General features: G+C 41.6%; 1 protein-coding gene across 1 annotated transcript in view; it reads left to right on the forward strand.

Annotated features, from left to right (window-relative positions):
• The window catches only part of tulp4a (TUB like protein 4a), a 181,325-nt gene that overhangs the window by 38,739 nt on the left and 122,479 nt on the right, over positions 1-20,107 (forward strand). The window contains exons 2-3 of the mRNA XM_063056576.1: positions 9,325-9,453; positions 18,732-18,893. Coding sequence (XP_062912646.1) covers positions 9,325-9,453; positions 18,732-18,893 — 291 coding nt within the window. The remainder of the gene's footprint in view (positions 1-9,324; positions 9,454-18,731; positions 18,894-20,107) is intronic.

The raw sequence follows: 20,107 nt of genomic DNA on the forward strand, positions 1-20,107 counted from the left end.
TTAATGACTGAAAATAAATTTTGCCAAGTGGTTCTCATTGTTAATAAGCAGGATTTTTTTTTTACAATTTGATTTTAATTTCATATTTTATGAAGTAATTTACTGTGAATGAAAATGGTCAGACTAATTGAAGTCATGGACAGGAGAAGACATTAAATCATTCCTATGTTGACCAGTGGATTTCCATCTCCTGTTCTGTGAAATATGTTTAGACATCTTTGAAGATGGGTAAGATTATTTGTAGGTGGTATATTCCCATACTTATATAGTGTTGAGATCTTGAGCTGTAGAATGGTATTTGTTAGAAATGAATAAATAAATGGGATTGCATAGGCAAATGCTACATTATGGCTATTTGGGTATCAGAAAGCTAGCCTAAACAGAATTCATAAATCCCTCAAAAAAAAATTGAGATACAGGTTTCCCTGGCCATCCGAAGGTAGAGCGTTCCTATGAAATGGTTCGTAAGCCGAAATGTCGTAAAGAGAAGAAGCAATTACCATTTATTTATATGGGAAAATTTTGTGAGCGTTTGCAGATCCAAAAATAACCTACCAAATCATGCCAAATAACACAAAACTTAAAATAACAGTAACATATAGTAAAAGCAGGAATGATATGATAAATACACAGCCTATATAAAGTAGAAATACTTTTCCACAATCATTACTGAACTGCAAAAATCTCACGCAAGTGCTGTTGGCAAAAACATGTGCAAGCGCTCTCCAGTAACCTTTAAGCTATGAAGCTGCCAAATTATACCAAATAACACGTAAAAATACACAGCCTATATAAAGTAGAAATAATGTATGTACAGTGTAGTATCACTTAACGGGAATCAGGACAGCGCCGAGCACACTGATGATGATGTGTTAGACTGAGTCGTTGGAGTTTGGGTGGTGCAGTGGCCCCCACCCACCCTCCAGGCCGCTGAGCAATACATTGCCGCGAAGAATGCAGGGGTCCAGCGGTAGCCGGGAGGTACACAGCACATCTTTAAGAAGAAAGTCGAAACAAGCATGCTAATTAATTAGGTACCGCCCGTAATTGTTGGCCCAGATTGGTGCCGATTTCAGATTGCGTCGTCTCTGATCTGGGCCGACAATTACGTGTCGGCGGCACCTAATTAATGAGCATGTTTATTTCGGTTTTTTTCTTAAAGATGTGCTTGTCCCTCCCGACTATCTTTGCATTCTCGGTGAATCGGTATCTATCCGTGGCCTGGGGGTTGGGGTGGTGGGACACTGGGGTGTCATCTCGTCGCCTGTTTCCATTAGAGCAGGCAGCTCATCTTCTTCTAACTCTGCCCGCCTCGATGTCGAAGGTCGAGGTTCGTCGTCTGCCGTGGCTGATGTGGAAGGCTTGCTTGACTGCTGAGCTTCACCTATTTTTCTATCACACGGGTCTTTAATAAGGACTCAAACCATCCTGCAACTATCCCCTAAACCGACGTACCCTTTCAAAATTAAAGTCGTACTTTATCATTACTCATTCAGTTTTGATTGTTTCCTTTTTTCTTCCAATTGCATCAGCTCTTCATCTGTCAGTTCTTGGTGATGGGATGCCAAAACCTCTTCAACATCACCTTCGTCAACTTCCAGAGGCCAAACTCATGTTGTCCTTACTTTGTTCACCACGATCAAAACGCTTAATTATGTCTAGTTTTACAGTAAGTTTAACACCCTTATGAGTTCTGTCAGGCTTTTCCGATACCATAGAACTCATCTTGCAAAGGGCTGCTCACAGGCTTGTGTTTGCAATACCGGCGAGAATCTGGGGGAGAGCGGCTGCTCGGGGCACGCTGCCTTTTATCACTCGCTGATTTTTTTCGTGCGTTGATTTTTTATCGCGCGCTGAATTTTTTTTCGTAACAGTGGTAACACCTTCTGAAAGCGAAAATAGGGTACTAATGTAGGTCTTTCGTAACAGTGAGTTTTCGTAAAGCGAACGTTTGAAAAGAAGGGGACACCTGTACAAAATAAAATTTGCTCTCACAAATTTCATCTAAAAATTTGTTTTATTAACTTGCATAGATTATACGGCTTCACACTATTGAAAATTGTGATTATGATTGTTCTCCAAGATATTATTTAAACACCTGCAGTTTCCAACAATTTGATAGTTTTTTTTAAAACCTTGCTTGTTCCTCCATTGACTGTAACTGCTGTTTTATTATTTTATATTTGGTTTGTTTAACATACATTGTTCAACTCCTGGAAAGACTTTATACTTTTGAGAATATAAGAACGTGTTTTACTATTACCTGGTTGATGAGTCCTTTCTAGTTTTTGTTTCTAAACCCCCTTGAGTTTCTGTTACTGACAACTCTACAGAAAGCTTAGTGGGAGTAGCAAAATTGTTTTCATTGCTTTGAGTAGATAAAAAAAAAGTCACCGCAAGTGGGGATATAACTAGAGCATTTTTGTTGGGAAATGTGGAATAGGTTGAGACGTGCTTTACAGCAGGGGTCCCCAACCTTTATTGAGCTGCGGACCGGTTTAATATTGACAATATTCTTGCGGACCAGCCGACCCTGGGTGGGGGGTGGGGGGGGAGGGGTAGGGTTGCCAATGGACAAGAGTAGCAGTCAAAATAATACTACAATGACCATGAAGCCTTGCGCGGGCACCAGTGTGCATGCGTGACCTGCCGATATTATTCTCTGCAAAGCGTTTTTGGAGATTCTGTTCGGGGCGGGGGGGGGGGGGGCAGTGTTCATCACGACCGGAATATTGGTAATAAGGGGCTAATACACTCAATTTTGTTTCTAAAAGGGTTTATCTAACGAATTTAATATTAAACACACAGTGCATATTTTCCTCGCATGAATATAGTGATAAGTCAATCATCAGGGGAGGACGGGGAGCTTGAAGTAAGTGTGAAAGAACTTCCAGTAGAAGTGGTAGAGGCAGGTTCAATATTATTTAAAGAAAAATTGGATAGGTATATGGACAGGAAAGGAATGGAGGGTTATGGGCTGAGTGCAGATCGGTGGGACTAGGTGAGAGTAGCTTTCGGCACGGACTAGAAGGGCGGGGATGGCCTATTTCCGTGCTGTAATTGTTATATGGTTATATAAGTCACTTATCAGTCAATAGCACCATAACATTTTAAGTAACGTTTGGATACTAAACACACAGCACATATTTTCCCTGTATGAACATATAAAATTATTGCAACACACCAATATCGCTGAATCAGTGGGAGCCCTGGGCTTGTTTTCCTGCAACAAGACGGTCCCATCGAGGGGTGATGGGAGACAGCGATACTCGAACAGGGTTCCTTATGTCCAGTCTATTTAGTTTTCGTTGCATTCATTGCAGAGATATGTTGGAAATGGAAGCAACGTTTTCAGTTCTTTCGTGACTATCTCAGGATATTTAGCCCCGACTTTGATCCAGAATACCGGCAGAGATGTTATGTCAAACATACTTTTCAACCCGCTGTCATTTGCAAGCTCGAGGAGTTGATCTTCTTCCTGCGCTGACATGGATGACGCGCTGTTAATGACCTCGCGTGTGTTCAAGCTCAACAGTGGGCGTGACAGGGAATGAGAAAAGGTGCAGCTGACTCATATCGCCAAATCATATTGTTTCCTCGCGGCCCGGTAGCAAATGCTCTGCGGCCCGGTGGTTGGGGACCGCTGCTTTACAGAACACCTGCTTTCACCTCCGTGACTTTAAATTCTGTATATCTAACTTGTGCTGCTGAAACTCTCTTTTATGACTTGGTTAACATTAACCTGACTGTTCTAATGCACCCCTGTCCCTGCAGGTTTGAAAATGCTTAACTTGCCTGTATCCCATCATCTCTCTTTATGGCAAATGCAGAACTAATGAGTCGTACAATACGGAAGCAGGTCTTTTGGCCCACCATGTTCTTGACAACCTTTTGCCCATCTACACAAATCCCATTTTCTGCATTGGGACAGTATCCTTCTATGCCTTCCCTAACTGTCTGTCTGTAGTAATTGTATCTGATTACCTTTCCACCTCTGGCAGCATATTCTACATGTCCCTACTCACCATGTATTTAAAGCAGAAACAAAATCCTCTTTAAAGCCAGTGCCTCTATCTTAAACCTGTGCTGTCTTGTTTTTGATACTCCTATTCCGGGGTGGTGGGAAGAAAGACATTTTGATTATCTACATCATCTGTCGCCCTCATAATCTTACATCAGTCAGGTCACTTGTCAGCTTCATTTCTCCAGAGTAAATAAGCCCAACTAATCCAATTTCTCCCCCATAACTAAAGTCCTCCAAACCAGGCAACATCTTGGTGAGTCTCCTCTGCAATCTCTAATACATTCACATCTTTTCTATAATATGATCAAAACTTCTTATGGGGGATCTCAAGTTCCCTAATATAAACTAGGACCTTCCTAGTGCAAGGGGTTTAGATGGGGTAGAAATTAAGTATATCCAGGAAGGTCTCTTAAATCAATATGTAGACAGTCCATTGAGAAGAGGGGCTGTACTGGAACTGGTTGTTGGGTAATGAGCTTGGCCAGATGACTGACCTTTCAGTGGGTGAGCAGTTAGGGAACAGTAACCACAACTCCTTAACTTTCAAGATAGCTATAGATGAGGACGGGTATGGTCGTTGTGGGAGAGTTTTAAATTGGAGTAGGGCAAATTCTGAGGGCATTAGCAGGAACTAAAAGGAGTTAATTGGGAACACCTTTTCTCTGGCAAGTCCACATCAGACGTGGAGGGTGTTTAAAGATCAATTGCACAGACCCCAGGAAAGGTATGTTCCTGTTAAGTGGAAGGACAGGCATGGAAAGATAAGAGAACTTTGGATCTCCAGCGAGGTGATGAATTTAGTCAAGAAGAGAAAGGAATTATATGTAAAGCTTCGGAAGTTAGGGTCAGATGAAGCACATGAGTATAAGGAAGCCAGAAAAGAACTAAAGAAGGGATTTAGTAAAGCCAGGAGGGCCACAAAAAGTCTCTGGCAAGTAGAATTAAGGTGAATCCTAGGGTATTCTATACATACTTCAAGAGCAAGAGGATAGCTAGGGAGAGGGTGGCACCACTCAAGGATAAAGTGGGGGGAGGACATTTGCTTGAATGCAGTGAGAATGAGTGAAGTACTTAATGAGTACTTTGCTTCAGTATTTACCAAGGAAAAAGATATGGAGGACCAGGAGATCAGTGCTGAGTGTATAAATACATTAGGGTTTTTAAGAGGTCAAGGAGGAGAAAATGGACATCCTAATGAGCAGTAAGGTGGTAAGACTCCAGAGCCTGCTGGGATTTACCCCAGATTATCGAAGGAGGCAAGGGACGAGATTGCTGGGACCTTGACCAGTATCTTCATGTCCTCTCTAGCCACACCTGAGGTCCTGAAGGACTAGCGAGTGGCTCATGTTGTACCTCTATTTAAGAAGAGAACAAGGGAACATCCTGGGAACTATAGAATGGTGAGTCTCAAGTCATTTGTAGGGAAATTGCTGGAGAAAGTTTTTAGGGATAGGATATCTGAGAATTAGGGAGAGCCAGCATGACTTTGTGCAGGTTAGGTAGTGTCTTACCAACTTAATTGAGTTTTTTGACAAGATGATGAAAGAGATTGATGAGGGTAGGACAGTGGATGTTGTCTGCGTGGATCTTAGTAAGGTATTTGACAGAGTCTGTCATGGGAGGCTAATCCAGAAGTTAAGATGCATGGGTCCGCGGCAAATTGATAGCTTGGAATCAGGCATAGAAGGCAAGAGGGTAGGGGTTTAAGGGACTTAATTCAAACTAAAGGTCTGTAATTAGTAGTTTTCTGCAGGGATCTGTGCTGGGACCTCTGCTGTTTGTGATGTGTATAAATGACCTGAATGAAAATGTAGATAGACGGGTTAGGTGAAGTTGTGGATAGCATAGAAGACTGGCAAAGAGCACAGTGCGATGAAGATCAGTTGCAGATATGGGCAGAGAAACGGCACATGGAGTTTAACCCAGATAAATGTGAAGTGCTGTACCTGGTAGAGCAATGCAAGGAGACGTACACTGTTAGGGCAAAGTACTTAACAGTGTTGCTGAGCAGAGAGATTTTGGAATCCAAGTTCATAGTTCCTTGAAAGTGGCTGCAGAGGTCAATAGGGTAGTTAAGAAGGCTTATGGAATATTTGCTTTTATTAGTTCAGGCATTGAGTTCAAAAGTCAAGAAATTCTGTTGCAGCTTTATAGAAGTGGTTAGGCCATATCTGGAGTATTGCATTCAGTTCTGGTCACTCCACTGTAGAAAGGATGTTGAGGCTTTCGAGAGGGTCCAGAAGAGGTTTACCCAAATGTTGCCTGGTTTAGAGGGCATGTGTGATCGTGAGAGGCTGCATAAATTTGTTTTTTTTTCTGGAGTGCTGGAGGCTAAGGGGAGATCTGATAGCGGTTTTTAAGATTGAAAGGCATAGATAGAGTAGGCAGGGAGTATCTGTTTCTCAGGGTTTAAATGTCTAATGCCAGAGGACATGCATTGAGGGTGAGAAGGGGGTAGGTTCAAGAGCGATGTGAGGGGTAAATATTTTACTCGGTGGATGCCTGGAATGCCCTGCCTGGTGTGGTGGAGGCAAATACATTAGTGGCTTTTAAGAGGCATTTGGATAGGCACATGGATGTAAGGAAGATGGAGGGATACAACATTGTGTAGGTAGGAGGAATTAGTGTTTGGTTGTTTTTGATTTGCTGTTTAGCTCATTTGGCACAACATTGTGGGCCAATTGGCCTGTTCCTGTGCTGTACTGTTCAATGTTCTATGTACCCCAAATGAACCTGACCAGCATTTTATAAAGTTGGAGCATAATTTTTGAACTCTTATATTCTGTTCCTTGACCTATTGAAGGCAAGTGTACCATTTGACACTTTCATCAATTTATCCACCTGCGTTGTCACTTCTAGGGAGCTATGGACCCTGGACCTCTTGATGTTTTGTTTATCAATATTCCTTAGGTCCTTCTGTTTACTGTATATGCTCTATCCCTATTTGACTTTTGAAAATAATTTCCTTGCACTTGCCGGGATTAAATTCCATCTGCCAACAATCAACTCTACGTTCCAGCTGATGTGTATCCTGCTGTTACCTTAAGACAACCTTTCCTGCTATTCATAACAGCACCATCATGCCAATTGCAAACCTCCATTCTCATATGAATGTCTGATATATGTCACATACAGCAAACCTGTGGTACATCACTAGTTGCAGTCCTCTAATCAGAAAAAAATGCCTTTGCTCCTTTCTCCAAGCCAATTTTGGATCCAGTTAGCCAGCTTGCCTCAAGTCCTATGTGTCTTTATCTGTTGGACAAGTTTAGGGTGGCTATCTCAATTTCATCAGTTGTCTTTTTAAAAAAAACTCATCTCGTTTCTCCTCATTTTATAGCCTTGATATTCCTCCAGTTTAGCAACCTTTGAAATGTTTATTTTCCTCCACTTCTATTAATATTCACACAACTATTCATGGCAGTATCTTCAACTACAGATGTCCTAACAATGGGAATTCATCACTCAAATCTTCCTCCTCCATGGATCTAGTGGAGTAGTAGTTAAGTTACTGAGCTAATATCTGGGTCTTGAACAGTTGATCTGAAGTTGTAAGCATTGATCCCACCATGACAATAGGGAATTTGAACTCGTCTAAAATTTAAAAAAAATTGTTCATAATATTAACGATGAAGATGCAGTATTGTCTTTAAAGAACCACTTGGTTCGTTGTGCTCCAGATCCACTTTTGTGATTGACTCTTAACTTCTCTCTAATTCAAAATTTGGATGTGAATTGTAATAATAGACACAGGGCGGCAGAATAGGCAAATAAATGCCAGGTGAAGAATGTGAAGTCATACATTTTTGACAGAACATCTACAAAGTAAAACAAGGGAAACACAAGACTGCTGGAGAAGGATTGTCTTATGATCCACTGAGTTCTTCCAACAGGTTGTTTGTTGCTACAAATTAAAGCAGTTGTAAGTAGTGTGTATATACAGAAGACATGTAATGTGGCATAACTGGTTGAGAGGATAATTAATAAAGCATTTGGCATCATGAGCTTCATGAAGAATACAAAGAGTAGGTGGTTATGTTGAGGGTTTGAGTTACTTGTTGGATCACAACCCCAAGTAAATAGATTGAAAAGGTTTGGAAGGTTTTGGGCCAAATGCTGGCAAATGAGACTTGGGGTGGATAGGGCATCTTAACTGGTCACCTTAACCATTTGGGCCATAGGTCCTTTTTCTGTACTCTGACTCTATGAATATTGCATCTGTTATCCAGTTCCAGCTATCACACTTTAGGAAGGATATGAAGATCAGAAGGAGAGAGTGAGTGTACAGAAGGAGATTGACTCGAATATTTGCAAGGATATGGCATTTTAGCCAAAAGTTGAGAATGTAGAAGCTGAATAGGTTTGCTTGGAAGATTGCAGCATAGTTTGTGGCAAACATGACTGGTTTAATTTGGGTAAATAGGAACCATTGTTGTAAGCAGATAGCATATATTTTAAAGGAAGATGAAAAGCAATTGGGGAGGGTAGAGATGTGGAGAAAAATTTTATGCGGCGAGAGGCATGATCTGGAACCTGCAGACCACAAAGATGGTGTGGAGTGTAAATCAAGGCTTTCGGAATGGAGCTGAGTAATCACTTAAGGGAAGTAATTTATAGAGTAACTAGGAAAGGGGCAATTCACCCAATGGGATCACTAGTTCAACTCTTTAAAACTTCACTTCCAGCATGTCTTTTGACCTGATAGCTCCTTAGTCTTGTTTACTTTTGTAACTTCCATGTAAAGTGGTTTGATGCGTTGAGTTTGAACCCATTGTTTAATCTGTGTTTGCTCAAAATTATATATGTTTAAATGCCCGAGTAATATTTGGTGACCTATTCTTGTATTTTTGAGGTGGGTATTTAGTGAGTAGCGTTCTGAAGCAAGATTTCTTTAAGAAATGCATTAAAAGCTGGGTTTTCTGAGAAATTGAATGATTCACAGGCTGCTTAATATGTAAAGAGTTTCTAATCTGAAATTTCACCACCTTCTCTAAACAAGCAGTGGATTGTCATGGAAAGGTAGACTATTTATAATACAGAAGGAGGCCATCGATCTGAAATGTTAATTGTTTCTCTCTACAGAGATGGCCGCTGAGCTTACTAAGTACTTCCAACATTTTCTGATTTTATTCTAGTTTTACTGTACTAAGTACTAAATGTCATGCAGTAGTATTTCAAGCTTTTAATCATTGACTTTGGGTTCTTCCCTTGATCTTTTCTGATTTTAATCCTGTATTTCAAGCAAACATTGTTCCCCCTTCATGTAAATCATGGACTTAATTGTTGCTGATTGTTTTCAGGTGGTGCTTGTGCGTTGGAATGAACCATTTCAGAAACTTGCAACTTGTGATGCTGACGGAGGAATTTTTGTCTGGATTCAGTATGAAGGCAGGTGGTCAGTTGAACTGGTCAATGACCGTGGAGCACAGGTAAATATCACTAGAATGAAATAGTTGAAAACATCCATTTTATTTAAATCTGTTTCAAATCAAAACTCCTAAAACTTTGCTCAAAAGTTTAAAATGCTGTGAGATAATTTTGTGGTTTTGAAGTTTCATAGTAATCTATAAATGTATTATCTCTTCATCAAGTTCTTTTTGATAGTGGTGTTAATCCATCAATTTAGGATTTTCTCAAGTGGTTTAGAGATGAATACGTTTAGAATTAGCATCTGTTGCCACAATCCAAGGCCTGTTTATGCTTTATTTCTTCTACAAGACTGTTCTTCTGCATTTTTGTTAATTTTATAAATAGGAGCATCAGAATTAATAGATTAAAATGGGCTTTCTGTCCCCTTCACTTTTTACCATCCTAGCAAATACAAGAAACTACAATAATCATTGTTATTGCCTGATTGTGGCAGATTTACTATCTTTATACTAAACTAGACCACGTCAAGATGTAAAGAAAACTGGTATGATTGAAAGCCTTGGAAATCATAGGTCCAAGGTTGCATATTTCTCTCAAACATACCATATTTCACGTCATATAGTTGCTTCCTATTTCCCAAATAAATCGAAGGAATATTTCTTCTCCATCCCTGGGCTAAGAGGGAAGCAGCTTCTATTGATGCACAGTTCAATCATCAACTCAATTATTGCTTCAGTGTTCTCCTTATCTAAATAATGTTCTTTGTAGTTTATCTATCCTGGGAAACTTGTTTTAACTGGATCACTTCTAAGCATTGAATATGTGTTTAATTTGAGAGAGCACCAATGTGAACTGTTACAGTTGAGTCAGAACTACAGTTTATATACAAGGATCTCCGATAATAAAAGCGTTAAGACAGATTTGGCTAGCACTATTACTGGAAAAAAAATTCATTCATTAGTAGTTAGCAGAAACATTGTCTCTGAAATGCACATTCTACCAGACTGGTAGAAGGGTACAGTAACACAACTAACTACATTGGTGTGTAGAAGAGAATCTCTGAATGCACAGCAGGTTGAACCTTGAAGTGGATGTGCTACGGCAGCAGAAAATCACGAACATTAAATACATGAGGTATCTAATAAAGCAGCCACTGTGTATATATGATGGGTGCAGTCAGGGTGATTAAAGTAGAGGGTGACGGTCAGAATAGCAGTAAATGTGGACATTCTGCTGAATTTAATGATGGAGACCGCCAGTTAATTTTATTCCATTTATCAATAGCTACTTTGGAAGGTAAATATGACAAATATTTGAAATGGTCCTTGGCAATCAGTGACCCAATCAAAATTGTCCGGTGCTTCTCAGTGATCCAGAGCACACAACGATTTCAAATTGTTCTTTGCAATTCGGAATAATAGAGAGAGAGGGAGAAATCTGATTTATACCATGCTGGTCATTTTAATTCTGAAGAGAAAACACCTAGACACCATTTCTGAAAAACAAAATGAATTCACAGTGGAGAAGCATAAATCGCTATGGGGTACTAACATGCAAATGCGATGTTAGCATTCATTTCAAGAGGACTAGAATGTAAAAGCAAAGATGTAATGTTGAGACTTTATAAAGCATTGGTGAGGTCTCACTTGGCGTATTGGGAGTAGTTTTGGGCCCCTTAATCTGAGATAGGTTGTACTGAAATTAGAGAGGGTTCAAAGGTTCACGGATGATTCTAGGTTTGAATGGCTTATCATATGAAGAGTGTTTGATGGCTCTGGACCTATATTCACTGGAATTCAGAAAAATGAGGGGTGACATCATTGAAACTTATTGAGTGGTAAAAAGCCTCGATAGAGTGGATGTGGAGAGGATGTTTCCTATGGTTTGACAGTCTAAGACCAGAGGACACAGCCTCAGAAAAGAGATGAGGAATTTCTTTAGCTGGAGAGTCGTGAATCTGTGGAATTCTTTGCCATAGGCAGCTGTGGAGGCCAAGTCTTAATGAATATTTAAGGCAGAAGTTGATAGATTCTTGATTGGTCAGGGCATGAAGAGATACGGGGGAAATGAAAGAGATTGGGGCTGAGAGGCAAAATGGATGAGCCATGATGAAGTGGTGGAGCAGACTTGATGGGCCAAATGACCTAATTCTGCTTCTATATCTTGTGGTCTTGTGGGCAGTCAGCGTGGTTAAAGGCAGACCAACTTTGAGACCCCTCAGATAAGTCATTGGAGGATTACTTTTCATAAATTGATTCAAGTTGTCCATTAGATATGTATGTAGATTTTCAAAAGGCATGTAATGCGATGTCTCTTTTCAAAGGTATTTTTATAGAAACTTGGAGAAAAGGAATAGGCTGATCATCCAAATTCACCCCTCCCTCAGCCTGGATCCATCTATTGCCGGTCAGCTCTTGCCTCCTTCCCTCCACCTTTTAAATCATGACTATCTCCTCTCTATCTTACAGTCCAGGTGAAGGATCTCGACCCAAAACATTAAAAGTCCACTTCCCTCCATAGATGCTGCCTGACCTGCTGAGTACCTCCAGTGCTTTGTGTGTTGTCTAGATTTTTGCCTGTATCCTGTAATCCTTTTGGCCCTCAGAGGAAAAAAAATCTAAGCCTTGAATATATTTAGGCTTCCTTAAGCACCTACATGGGCAGCACAATAGCTAATGGTTACTGCAATGCTTTACACTACTAGTGGAGTTCAATTCCTGCCGCTGTCTGTAAGGAGTTTATATATTCTCCCCATTTCCTCCAGGTGCTCTGGTTTCTGTCCACATTCCAAAGATGTACGGGTTAGTAAATTGTGGGCAAGTAGCATGGCAACACTTGGGGGCTGATTCTAACTCATCCTTGGACTGTGTTGGTCGTTGACACAAACAATGCATTTCATTGTGCGTTTTGATGTACATGTGACAAATGATGCAAATCTTTCTCTCATTCTACATGCATAGTTTCAAGCCTGTACACGCTGGAGTTTAGAAGAATGAGGGAGGATCTCATTGAAACCTATTGTATATTGAAAGGCCTAGATAGAGTGGATGTGGAGAGGATGTTTTCTATAGTGGACGAGTTTAGAACCAGAAGGCACAGCCTCAGAATAGAAGGACATCCCTTTAAAACAGATAAGGAGGAATTCCTTTTGCTGGAGGGTGGTGAATCTGTGGAATTCATTGCCATAGATAGCTGCAGAGGCCAAATCATTGGGTATATTTAAAGCAGAGGTTGATATGTTCTTTATTAGTAAGGGTGTCAAAGGTTATAGGGAGAAGGCCAGAGAATGTGGTTGAAAGGGATAATAAATCAGCAATGATGGAATGGCAGAGGAGACTCGATGGGCAGAATGTTCTAATTCTGCTCCTGAGTCTTATGGTCTGTCCTAATGGTCTCATCATTCAGATAATATTCCTTCCTGTTTTTGCCACCAAAGTTGTTAATCTTGTAGTTACCAAGTGAAAGTCCACTGGTTTCCTGGGCTGCTTAAGTCTAGGGACGACACACTCTGGTCCCGCCAAACCCGTGAGATTGAGATGGCTTTCCCACCCCAACCCCCGGTTGGTGTGGATGCTCTGTAATTTGATAACGTTTTACAACTCAGTGCCAAGAAATAACAGACGGCACACTGCATAGGATGAAAGGAATTATGTTTATGATCTTACTAAAGGGTTAGTAAAGTAAAGAAAGAAAAACAAAATGGGCCCATTATAATTAAACAGTTAAAGGTGCACAAGTTGGAGCTTATCTTGAACTTCTCTGTCACTCACAAGCTGGGCCCCTGGTCTGCATGCAAGCACACAGCGCCTTCCAAACGTCGCTCGCAGTCTCCCACCAGATCGTATTCTACGACCAGTTGTCCCCAGTACCTTCTCTCTTCATCTCCCCTCAAACAAAAAAACCCAAGGCCAACCTTGGTGTCCCTCAGCAAGAAAACCTTCCCCCAGTTCCACTATCTTAATTGGATGGCACACATTCCTCATCATCCCTTATCTTCAGTAATAACCCAAACAGGCTGAAAGCAGAACAGACTGGTCTTATAGAACTGCTAATTGAAATAGCATAACAGTAAAGATGTGAACCAGGGCATTACACAAGTTTATCCCCAAACTCAACCTGTGCACTCCTTTTGCCTGTCCAAATCACTGTAGAACTTCTCTGCGTCCACAGCACATGCTCCCACCATCTTTGTGTTGTCCAAAGACTGTGACATATTACATTTTGATATTAAATGTAAAATCAGTGTTTATGATGAATAACTGCAGTCCAAGCACAACTATTGATATCTCACTTGGAAAAGGACTGCCACTGTGTTGGGGCCTTGTGAAAAGCTTTTGGGAAGTCCAAAATCACTGCTGCCTTTTCCCCTCGTCAATTCTGCTAGTTGTATCCTCAAATTGTGGTAAATTTGTCAAGCATGATCTCCTTTTCATAAATCTGTGTGAACTTTGGCTAATCCTGTAACAAAAAAAATAGAATGCTGAAAGAACTCGGTGGCTCAAGTAACATTTGTGGAGGCAAAATTGCTGCAGGTTCCAGTATATGTACCCTATTTTGTTTTCGACAGATCCTGTTGCAATTTTCCAACAGTTCTTCCACTGCATCCTTAATAATGGGCTCTTACATTTTTCCACAACTGAAATCGAACGAACCATTCTATAATTTCCTATTTCTCTTTGCACGGTTTTATTAAACAAGGGAGTTACATTATCAACCTTCCAGTCCATCGGAACAATTCCACTTACTTATGGACTCTGAATATTTATCATTCAAAGTTGACTTCTTGTGTGTTGGTTCAGAAAAAACATTTGGTATACCATGAATTCCTGCTCCACGGTCTAGACAATAGGTGCAGGAGTAGGCCATTCGGCCCTTCGAGCCAGCACCGCCATTCACTGTGATCATGGCTGATTATCCACAATCAGTATCCAGTTCCTGCCTTATCCTCATAACCTTTGATTGCGCTGTCTTTAAGAGCTCTATCCATCTCTTTTTTGAAAGCATCCAGAGACTTGGCCTCCACAGCCTTCTGGGGCAGAGCATTCCATATATCCACCACTCTCTGGGTGAAAAAGTTTTTCCTCAACTCCGTTCTAAATGTGGCCTCTGGTTCTGGACTCACCCATCAGCAGGAACATGCTTCCTGCCTCCAGCGTGTCCAATCCCTTAATAACCTTATGTGTTTCAATAAGATCCCCTCTCAGCCTTCTAAATTCCAGAGTATACAAGCCCAGTCGCTCCAATCTTTCAACATATGACAGTCCCACCATCCCGGGAATTAACCTTGTGAACCTACACTGCACTCCCTCAATAGCAAGAATGTCCTTCCTCAAATTTGGAGACCAAAACTGCACACAGTACTCCAGGTGTGGTCTCACCAGGGCCCTGTACAGCTGCAGAAGGTCCTCTTTGCTCTTATACTCAATTCCCCTTGTTATGAAGGCCAGCATGCCGTTAGCTTTCTTCACTGCCTGCTGTACCTGCATGCTTGCTTTCAGTGACTGATGTACAAGAACACCTAGATCTCGTTGTGCTTACCCTTTTCCTAGCCTGACTCCATTTAGATAATAATCTGCCTTCCCGTTCTTACCACCAAAGTGATAACCTCTCCACATTAAACTGTATCTGCCATGCATCTGCCCACTCACCCAGCCTGTCCAAGTCACCCTGCATTCTCATAACATCCTCCTCGCATTTCACACTGCCACCCAGCTTTGTGTCATCGGCAAACTTGCTAATGTTACTTTTAATTCCCTCATCTAAATCATTAATATATATTGTAAACAGCTGCGGTCCCAGCACTGAACCCTGCGGTACCCCACTGGTCACTGCCTGCCATTCTGAAAGGGACCTGTTAATCGCTACTCTTTGTTTTCTGTCAGTCAGCCAATTTTCAATCCATGTCAGTACTCTGCCCCCAATACCATGTGCCCTAATTTTGCCCACTAATCTCCTATGTGGGACTTTATCAAAGGCTTTCTGAAAGTCCAGGTATACTACATCCACTGGCTCTCCCTTGTCCATTTTCATAGTTACATCCTCAAAAAATTCCAGAAGATTAGTCAAGCACGATTTCCCCTTCATAAATCCATGCTGACTCGGACCAATCCTGTTACTACTAACCAGGTGTGTCGTAATTTCATCTTTTATAATTGACTCCTGCATCTTTCCCACCACCGACGTCAGGCTAATTGGTCTATAATTCCCTGTTTTCTCTCTTCCTCCCTTCTTGAAGAGAGGGACAACATTAGCCACCCTCCAATCCACAGGAACTGATCCTGAATCTATAGAACATTGGAAAATGATTACCAATGCGTCCACGATTTCTGAAGCCCCTCATTCAGTACCCTGGGATGCAGACTATCAGGTCCCGGGGACTTATCAGCCTTCAGACCCAACAGCCTATCCAACACCATTTCCTGCCTAATATAAATTTCCTTCAATTCATCCATTACCCTAGGTCCTTTGGCCACTACTACATCTGGGAGATTGTTTGTGTCTTCCCTAGCGAAGTCAGATCTAAAGTATCTGTTCAACTCGACTGCCATTTCCTTGTTCCCCATAATAAATTCACCCGCTTCCATCTTCAAGGGCCCAATTTTGGTCTTACCTATTTTTTTCCTTTTCACATACCTAAAGAAGCTTTTACTATCCTTCTTTATATTCTTGGCTAGTTTACCTTTGTACCTCATTTTTTTCTCCACGTATTGCCTTTTTAGTTACCTTCTGTTGCTCTTTAAAAGTTTCCCAATCCTCCGGCTTCCCACTCGTCTTTGCTATGTTATACTACTTCTCTTTTATTTTTATACTGACCATTACTTCCCTTGTCAGCCACGGCCTCCCCTTACTCCCCTTAGGATCTTTCTTCCTCTTTGGAATGAACTGATCCTGCACCTTCTGCATTATTCCCAGAAACACTTGCCATTGCTGTTCCACTGTCATCCCTGCTAGGGTATTGTTCCATTGAACTTTGGCCAGCTCCTCCCTCATAGCACCATAGTTCCCTTTGTTCAACTGTAATACTGACACTTCCGGGTTTCCGTTCTTATTATATTATGGTCACTACCTCCTAATGGCTCCTTTACCTCAAGGTCCCTGGTCAAATCCGGTTCATTGCCCAACACTAGATCTAGAATTGCGTTCTCTCTGGTAGGCTCCAGTACAAGCTGTTCTAAGAATCCATCTCGGAGGGACTCCACAAACTCCCTTTCTTGGGGTCCAGTACCAACCCGATTCCTCCAGTCTACCTGCATGTTGAAGTCCCCCATAACAACTGTAGCATTACCTTTGCGACATGCCAATTTTAACTCTTGATTCAACTTACACCCTACATCCAGACTACTGTTTAGGGGCCTGTAGATAACTCCCATTAGGGTCTTTCTACCCTTAGAATTTCTCAGTTCTATCCATACTGACTCTATGTCTCCTGATTCTATGTCCCCCCTCGCAAGGGACTGAATATCATTCCTCACCAACAGAGCCACCCCACCCCCTCTGCCCATCAGTCTGTCCTTTCGATAGGACGTATATCCTTGAATATTCATTTCCCAGGTCCTGTCCACTTGAAGTCGTGTCTCTGTTATTCTCACAACATCATACTTACCAATTTCCAACTGTGCCTCAAGCTCATCCACTTTATTTCTTATACTCCGTGCATTCATATATAATACTTTTAATTCATTACTCCCCTCACCTCCCATATCAATTCCTATTTCACTTGGCCATACTGTACGATCCCTTCTTGAGCTTTCTGCTCTGTTGATTCTGCTGTCTTTCTTAACTTTTCTTATTCTTACTTCCCCTTTATCTCCATCCTTATGTTTCCAGTTCGTCCCCTCCCCCCACTACTTAGTTTAAACAAACCTGTGTTGCAGAGCCAAACCTGCCTGCCAGAATGCTGGTGCCCCGCTTATTAAGGTGCAACCCGACCCTTTTGTACAGTTCATCCTTACCCCGAAACGTACCCCAGTGCTCCAAGAATATAAATTCTTGCTTCCTACACCAGTTCCTCAGCCACATGTTCAGATCCATTATCTCCCTGTTCTTGACCACTCCAGCACGGGGAACTGGAAGCAAACCGGAGATAACCACCCTGGAAGTCCTGCTTTTCAGCCTTCTTCCAAGTTCTCTGAAGTCACGCTGTAGAATGTCTTTCCTGTTCTTCCCCACGTCATTTGTGCCGACATGCACCACCACTTCCGGATGTTCACCTTCACTCTTGAGGATTCCCTGCACTCGGTCCATGACATCCTGGATCCCGGCACCAGGGAGGCAACACACCATCCTTAAATCTCGCCTGTTGCCACAGAAACCCCCTTCTGTACCTCTCACTATGGAGTCCCCTACTACCACGGCTCCGCCTGACGTCTGTCTCCTCGGCTTTGCCTCAGCGCCAACTGTTGACTCGCAGACCCGTCCGCCTCTCAGACTGGCACTGTCTTCTGTCCCGATAGCTTCCAAGGGGGAGAACCTGTTTACGAGAGGCACATCTCCCAGAGTCTCCTGTACTTCAAGCATCCTTTCCTTGCTCATCGTCGTCGTCCTTCTCTCTTCCTGTATCCTGGGTGTAACAACCTCACTATAGGTCCTGTCCAAAAAACTCTCATTCTCCCGGATGAACCTAATGTCACCCAATTGCCTCTCCAGTGCTGCAACACGGTCCTTCAGAAGCTGAATCTGGACACATTTTCCACACCTGTAGGATCCAGAGGCACTATCAGTGTCCCTGACCTCTCACATCATGCACGCAGCACATTGAATCAGCCTAGCGGTCATTTCCTCACCACTTCTCATCCTCTCCAACTGTAGCATAGTCTCCTCTCTCAGCCTCCTCGCCGAAGACTCCTGAGCCAAAGACTCGCACTTTTCTCACAAAACACTTCCCTCGGCAAGGCTGCTCCCCGACAGGCTGCTCCCCTAGAATGAACCTTGCTTATATTAGCTGATAATTTGAATAATTAGCTTCACCTGCCACACCTCCTCCGACCTGGAAGGTCTGTTTAGCTCGCTGCTCACGACTGGCTTTCTAAATCAGCCGCTCCTATTAGGTAAATGGAAGATACAATCACAAGTCATATTCCAAATGTAATACCAAGGTGCTGATTTGAGTAAGAGATTTGCAGTAGAAAACATAAATATTGCATTCATGTCCAACAATAAAAAGTCAAGAACTAGAAATATTGAGTTAAAAACAATGTGCTCGAGATATTCAACGGGTCAGGTCTACTGAGGAGAAACAGTTGACATTTCTGCCTAGAAAAGCCAAATCATAAAAAAAGAATTTTTAAAAGATGTCCAGTATGGTAATTGATATATTTTCTCCAATTCTGCTTTCCAGGTGAGTGATTTTACCTGGAGTCATGATGGTACTCAGGCACTCATTTCATACCGAGATGGCTTTGTCCTGGTTGGATCTGTCAGTGGACAGCGACATTGGTCTTCTGAGATTAATTTGGATAGCCAGATTACCTGTGGAATATGGACACCAGATGACCAACAGGTATTATTACTGAATTTTGATATGTAAAAATTATAATGTTTCACCAGCAGTACTCTCAACAATTTGTTTCCCTGCAGGTCATTACCATTGCAGTACAGACAGCAACATATGGCCCACTAAGTCCATGTATGTTTGGTGAAGTGCCACCCAGACAGTTCTCTTCCCCTGTTGTCCTGGAAGTTTATTTCCCTCAATTACCAGTATATTTTTTCTTGAAATCAGTAGTCACTGCAATCATTCAAAAGCAGCAAGTTCCAGGTCATGACAACTCTATTAATGGGAACATCTTTCTTAGAGTATCTTGCTAAACCTATCGTGAACAAGTCTGCCCTCCACCTCCTTTGCTTCAAGGAGAATTGCCCCACTCTCCAACCTAACTGTAACTAAAATCCCTCATCTCTGGAATTATTCTGGTAATTCTACTCTGCATCACCTTAGAGGTTTAAGTCCTTTTAACGTATGAGGTGCAGAACTTGATATGATGACCTTGTCATTTAATCTGAATATTTGGAAGGTTTGGCATAACTTGCTGCCTTTGAATTTGATATCTATTTATGAAACCCAAGATCACGTAGCTTTGTTGTCCACTTGAGTATTGTCTGCTTGTTTGCTCACTCTGCTTGTCTCTGCATGATGACTTGTGTTACAACAAGTATTATCTCATTGTTGCACTCCTAAGTCTGTGATCATCAGCACATTTTGAATTTTTTTTCCTTTCTCTACTCTAAAATCTGTCATTCTATTTAACACAAATAGTCCTGTCATTGCTTGCCATCCTTTAGTCCAAATGCAACCATTGACCATGTAAGAACTTTAGAAAACAGAATGAATAGGTCATTCAGCCATTTGAGTATGCTTCAATCTTGGCCTCAAAACCACTATCCCACTTTCTCCCCTTACCCCTTTACTCATTTATTCAAATATCTGTCAAATTCCATGTTTTGTATCTTCAGCTCTATTTATAATATCCTGAGAAGGGTTGACAATGAATACTAATGAGATACTTCCCCTAGTGGGAGTAGCTATGAGACATAATTTCAGAAGAAAGAGGAAGAATTTCTATCAGGGCTTATGGCATTAAAGCAGGATGTTTTGAAAATCATAAAGCTGCCATGCAGTGCACATGGTCTTGTGCTTGAATTTTACCCATTTGTCTTGATTCTCTGTTTTCCGTAAGTTAGCCGAATCCCTTCCCATACTAATATATTACCCCT

This window comes from Mobula hypostoma, chromosome 8 (genome assembly GCF_963921235.1).
Source record: "Mobula hypostoma chromosome 8, sMobHyp1.1, whole genome shotgun sequence".
Taxonomy (NCBI): Eukaryota; Metazoa; Chordata; class Chondrichthyes; order Myliobatiformes; family Myliobatidae; genus Mobula; species Mobula hypostoma.